Source organism: Sinocyclocheilus rhinocerous, unplaced genomic scaffold, assembly GCF_001515625.1.
Source record: "Sinocyclocheilus rhinocerous isolate Xijiao unplaced genomic scaffold, SAMN03320098_v1.1 scaffold1294, whole genome shotgun sequence".
Lineage (NCBI taxonomy): Eukaryota > Metazoa > Chordata > Actinopteri > Cypriniformes > Cyprinidae > Sinocyclocheilus > Sinocyclocheilus rhinocerous.
The window spans coordinates 2568323-2575229 of NW_015656157.1; the positions used below are offsets into that span (position 1 = coordinate 2568323).

The window sequence follows — 6907 nt, forward strand, 5'->3', positions numbered from 1 at the left end:
ACATTTAATGTCACACATATGCTGATTGGTGTAAAATTGACACCAAGCAATGATAGAACTTGCATTGAACCAGACAACTAAATGAGTTTATCCAGCTTGCCCTTCCATGTTTCAGATTGCTGCTGAGTAGGTGGATTAATGATGCTCTGAGTCCATGGATAGTAGAGGGAAATTCGAGTGTATGCTGAGAGGTGGTCTCCATTGCTCTTGGTTTCGGAAAAAGACACAATTCCCTCTGCAACACCTCCACAAACAAGTGGACCCCCAGAGTCTCCCTGTGGATTATATCATTTGATTATTAGTATATCGCAATGCACTGACACTGATACACCATACAGTAGATAAGAATTTGTGAGTGGTGCAACTTAAAATACCTGTGCTGGTCCAGTTGATCCCTCAGTGCACAGAGTGTCAGCCGTGCCACAGTTTTCAGAGTCTATCAGAGTCACGTTTGCTTCTTGGAGCACATTTGATGGAGACTCGTCATGGTAATCCTGCCAGCCCCATCCCACGACCATGCAGTCCTTTGAGATTTCTTCATTCTCAGGATTTTGATAAATGATGGTTCGCACAAATTTGCTCAAAGGTACAGGTGTTTTGAGCTGAAAGAGAAGATGCAAAGTTCTTGTTTGAGTCGATAACCCCTATATTTTTAAATGCTTTTTTAAAAAGAAATTTAAAGATAATGCATTCATTACAAGTGATAAAGTTATATAGCAAAACTATATTCTGCAAATGTCAACCATTTCCTATCATGAAAGGCCATTTTTCTAGGTGTGATGGTGATGAAATTTTTCAACATTATACATTACCTTTAGAAGCATGATGTCATGATCTGGTCTGTTATACTGAATTTTGGATGTGGAATGGGATCTACCTCTATACCGTCAGGTAAAAAGTTGGTGTCATGGACCCCCACAAATACCACAAGATGACTAGGACCGAAAAAGATTTACAAAATTATTCATAATATTTATATATTTACAGTAAAAAGATCAAATGGCCACTTTGGATGTCAAAATTCAAATTTTTTGATTCAATTCAAGCTTTTTTTTTTCAATTGTTAGATACCAAGTCAGTATAACATTATAAAATATGATAATTTCACCTACCTTTGTTTACAGTGGGCAGCTGTCATCACATAATCCTCTCTTATCAAAAAACCACCACATGTTAATTGTGATATCTTATCACGAATGTAGACCATGTAGGGTCGACTGTGGGGAATAGAGACCCTACCGCCAACAATACCATCATGCATGGAGAAACCTAAAAAACAGTTTAGTTCTATGAAACTATTCAACAGCGTATTCTGAGCCTTTTGTAATAACTAAAATAAATTGGATGTGAATACCTGGGGTGCAGGAACGCAGCAGTAGCAGACAAGTGATATGCCAAAGGATGCTCATTGTAGACAGCTCAGTTACACTCGGTGTGTGCCACAGAGATGTTGGGTTCTGCTTTTATAGAGAGATTCAAGGGACCCTCACCCAGAAGATAATGGCAGAAGCTGCAGCATGCTCTGCATCCAGATCAGTTTAACTGATCTAAGTTAGAGGCTGTTAAAAGAAGAGTTGATCACAGGTCACTGATTATCATCAGCTGTCGTTGTTTCACAAATCACACTGTGGTGATAATATCAGAGAGTGCACACTGGGGACTTGATAGTTGTGAGAATTTCATTATCTGTAATGCTTGCTGCTTCTGGTACCTTGACTACCATAATTCATGGTAATTTAGCCACCACTTCATCAGGTACAACTTTTACGAATCCCTTTGTCCTGACAACAACCTCGTGGCATGGATTTAGTAAGGGACTGGAAATATTTTTTAGAGATTCTGGTCTCTGTTGACATGGTAGCATGATACAATTGCTGCAGATTTATCAGCTGCGCGTTCAGGATGTGAATCTGACCTTTCTCTTTTGAGATCTGGAGACTGTGGAAGTCATTGAAGTACACTGAAACTCTTGAGTGTTCGTGCATGTTTTTATGCACTGAATTTTCTCCATGTTTCCTTGTTGCTCAAGACATTTCACAACTTATTCAAGTGTCCTCATCTCTTATGGTTGTAGTCAGACTCTCTGATATTTAACCTATATGAATGACTTTTCAAGATTGTTTGAGTCCTTGCAAAGGTGGAGATTACAGGTGTTATTTGGAGTGAATTTGTCAAGAGTTCTAAGAAGCAGACAAAGTTCACTGAGGTACAGCTCTGAACATCACACTTTTCCCGCAGACCCCTGTTGTTCTGGTGGTTTGAAGTGTTCCCCAATATTGCTTGTTTGTTTAATTTGAAGATCTTATCTGCTAATTTGTGTTCTAGCTGATGATGGGATTTAAACAGAAGCCCAAACCCATTTCACACATGTAATCTCTACGTCTGCAACAACTCCAACTGTTAGGCCGCGTGTCCACCAAAGCTGATTTTCCCCCGAGGCTAGTGTATTTTTTCAGTTGTTTTCAATGGGAGTGCCACAATTTTTTTAAACGCCAGGAGCGTGACGAGGTGCTGAGCGTTTTTTTCACGCTGGGAATTTTTTTTCTCGCCAGTGAGAGTTGAAGAATGTTCGACTTTGGGCACGCACTACGCAGTGCTCATAACTGTCATTTTTTACCCAGCCATTTAATCACAATGGAGGAGCGGGACTAATATCACCCAGACCAATCGTCACACCCTGCTTGTGGACTACCACAATATTGTTAGAAAAATAATGCTTGGAGAAAAATGTAATTTGCAAAGTGTCTGCCACATTACTTTAGCGGATATTCCGTATCATAGCAACCAAAGCATCTCAACTGAAAACGCTGCGCTGCAGAAGAGCTCTCAAGCACTCCCAGCAAGGCATTTTTAGCTCGCTAAAAACACTTTGGTGGGCACGTCGCCTTAATGTCTTATGAGTCTTATGTCGGGGAGTCTCTACCATCGGTCTACAGCTGATGAGGCCACTCGGATTAAAGGTGAAACATCTTGAGAAACAGTAAAATATATTTAGCAGAATAATCCACCAGAAAATTTATGACCTGGAAAACAAAGAATTTTCACAGTCATATTTTATTCATCGAGTCGCCACATTGAATTCAAATCTTGCATTGTAATACGATGTGACGAGTGGGGCGGGGTCGAGAGCCGTGGGAACGGTGCAAGGCCGGTGGAGTAAATGATAATGAGCTACACCTGCGCCACTCACTGGTCTTGAGTCCCACGGAGGAGCTCCGGAAGGATAAAAGGAGGAGTGACAACAGTGAAGGACGAGAGAGGATCACGCCTGGACTATTTATGTTGTTGGTTTATTATGTTTTATGAGGTAGTCGTCCATGAGGGGCTGCGTTTTCTGTTTGTTTATTTGATTATTAAAGTTTTATGTTTAAATGTTCGCCGGTTCCCGCCTCCTCCTTCCCCATCTACAAACTTTGTTACAGGCGACTACTGTGACAAAATGGTACAGTAAAGTGAAGTTACATAAACTGAAGGACATTTACCTATGCAAATAAATATGCAAACAATATGTTGAGCAACAAACTGTGCTAGCGGGTTGGCAGCATTTGCATGATCATCCTTCAAGCATGCTTGTTTAAAAATAATTGTTCAACTGCAGAGTTCATTGGGCCAGAGGTTTTGTAGCTCCTTGTAGAGTCGTCCAAAACAGGAAATCCATTTTCATGGCTTTCATTACAAGTCTTTGATGGATGTAGTAAAATGCACATTCGACAAAAACGCTGTTTTGAATACTCGGATATCAGCGGTGCGGTCACATAGTTCCTAAAGGCTGTAATGCTATATACTTGCTTTAGCCATGCAAATATGCCAAGCAGTAGCACAGGAATGCCCATTAAGAAACTTTCTACGTCTAGACTGAGGTATGTTCTTCTCATACCTGAACCACAAGACGTTATTATAATTATTGTGAATGAAGCGCAACCGAGGTTTCTGAGAGCGAGGAATGGTGGGGAATGGGTTGCAAGCGGAAGACTGAGTTACAAACAGTAATGGGTATTACAGGAGGAGGTTTGGAGAGGCCGAGCAGAAGGTGGTGTCCAAAAGAGCGTTTACCGGCAAACTGTCAGCTTTATTAGAACCAGGGGGTTGACTACAGGATGGTTAAGCAATTAGACGTCATGATAAAAGCAGGGAATGAAATGACAGTTGTAAAAAGTCCATCAATCACTACGCAAATCATGATTATTAGGAATAAAAGGAAATGACAACAGTGTGCTTCCAAAGAAGAAGGTAGCATGTGACACACTGCGAAATCTGGCCACTCTTGCATGTGAGAGGGCAGGATCCAGGATTGGGTTTGTGTAATGCAATAAATCACCCACATTTTCTGGATTTGAAGGATCTCAGTTGATATATGTTGTCTGAGTGTGGCTCCTAACTTCATATATGGTCGCCCTGCTATCTTGACTCGCATCATTTTCAGCTCTAATCAATATCTCCGCTCATGGCATCATTTTCCCACAAAGAGGTCTCGTCAAGTTTATTTTGCAGTTCTCAGAAGATCACCAGATAAAGCCTCCACCACCAGTGTTACGTGCCACATTGAACATGTGTGAGAATGTGGTTTTGAGCAAGTCTTTTGATACAGAAGAACTGTCTTTGACCCTTTGTATGCCTCCATGGAGCTCATCTCTGTCCCTGTTGAGACCATAGGAGACAGGAATGAAGAAGGCAAGACAAGCATTGACAATGCTTTCCAGGCATGGTTAAATAGCTATTTGTCTGAGCACTAAATCCACCTTTTGCTGCTTCCCCAAAAGGACTTTGTAAGTTGATTTATCCTGTAAGTTTAAATGTACCTTTCCTTCATCATTAATCATAAAATGGATCACCAGCTTCTGTCCAAGAACAAAGCAGAGGCCTTTATTTTGAGTGATGAGGCAAGGCAGTTTTAAAAGACAAGACAGCACCATATATACGACTTGTGCACTATATTGCTAGTTAGTGTGAGAATAGCAGTACAATTTATGCCATTATTCATTGACAACTGCTTAAGTTCCTCACACAAAGCTATCATATGGTTTTAGAAGTCTGAATATGTCGCACATGGACAACTATTATTGTGTTTCTGTAACTTCTGAAGTCTGACAGTATGTAACAGTTTTGTTGAAGGAGCACATGAATTCCTTTTGTTTTCCTTGGTAGACAGAAAATCATGTGGGTTTTAAGTTAAATAACAGTGATTAAATGATGACATAAGTTTCATTTAGCATTAAACGATCAACCATGGGTGAAATCTTCTGAAACGAGGCAATTTCATTAAATGGGTGAATGTTTTGATGGTACAGGATGAATGTCGCTAGATTGCCATTTTCTTATGTGTGTTTCCTCATAAGAAGCAGGTAGTTAATTTGACCTTGTTTTCTCAAATGCTAACTTGGATTTGAGTGCGTTCATTTTGGCTCTTTTACTTTAGAAGAATCCAAATTAAAATGAATTTTTGCCTAAACCCTCATCCTGTCTCAAATAACACCTGCTGTTACTGTGCGTGTAGACTGAGTTCTCACGAGATGGATATGCAACATGGGAATACGCTCCTTGCCAAAGAAATTATATCTGGTAGTTTAATTGAGAATGAAACGGATGACCATTTATTTTTAAAAGCCAATGTACGCCTGACACAAAGCAGAGGTATTTTGCAGTTTGCTACATACCCAAAGTGCACTGAGACTAGACACTAGTCAGCCCTACATTCATCCAGCACACATGACCTTTGGTGTTACACATACACCAGAGTTTGATATCCATTTTCACTTGGTTAGACAGTCAATTAGGTGCCTTTTCAGGATTATAGAGTATTTCATGAACACGGTGTGCCCTTGACTCGTGGTTCAGGGTGACTGTAATTTGCATAACTGCTGTTGTAAGCTGTGCAGTGAATGTCTACCACAGATAAAGCCAACACCATTGCAAAAAAGTCTGTCATGTTTCAAAACCTAATGCACTGCATACACTCACGACTAAGGATGAACGATGTATTGGTAGCATTTTGCATAACAGTTTATTTATCTGCATTTAATTGTGCATGGTCATTTCTCCATTTTTACATCTAACACTCAAGTTAACTATTAAAACAAATAATTTAATATAACTGTTAATTATAATTTTGATAATATCTAAAAATATCTAATAATAGCCTAACAATATTTATTACAAAATCTATCTAAAATCTATCTCTTTTTTTTTACATCTAACACTTAAAGTTAATAACACTTAAATAAAATTTAGATAATATATCAAAACATGATTCAACATTTGTTTTAAAAATATAAAAGTACAAATATTTTTTATATTTTAATCAGTTTATGGCTACTCATATTTATCATTATTATTATTATTTCATTGATTTAAAAAAAAAATACTGTTACACTCTTTAAAATTATTCTAAACAGTACTTCGGCTTCTAACAATAGCAGAAACCTTTTTGGTGCTAAAGAACTCTAAACTCTAACACAAAGAACCATTTCAGCAAAGATCAGGTTGATGTGGTTCTAAATAGAACTGTTACTATGTGTAAAGAACAACCTTTAAAAAACATCATTGCTTACAATAATGTAATGCCTAAATTCACTTGTATCATTTGATACAATTATTTTTAGTTTCTATTTTTTTTAAACTCATTTAGTCAAAATAGTTCATAATTTCAATATCTGCCATTGCATCCCTACTCTCAGTACAAAAGCTATTCCAAAAGCATCTTAATTATGCACATGTCCTTCATAGAGAAGGCAATCCCAGAATGCATTGCAGCTCAAAAAAATCCAAGAGAAACACTGATTTTAATTATACTTATTATTCATTCAATATTAAAAATTGTTCAAAATAACTAAAAACTGACTCTTTTATCTAATGGCGCTTTTCCACTGCGTGGTACGACTCGGCTCAGTACGGCACGGCACGGTTCGGC

General features: G+C 38.5%; 1 protein-coding gene across 1 annotated transcript; it reads right to left on the reverse strand.

The window, feature by feature from the left end:
* LOC107719608 (chymase-like) lies at window positions 1-1542 on the reverse strand. Its single transcript, XM_016527084.1, is given in 6 exon segments — window positions 1-275; window positions 375-602; window positions 813-845; window positions 848-935; window positions 1113-1269; window positions 1355-1542. Coding segments are annotated over 6 exon segments (759 nt in total). The 5' UTR covers window positions 1410-1542; the 3' UTR covers window positions 1-77.
* Window positions 1543-6907: the final 5365 nt, after the last annotated feature.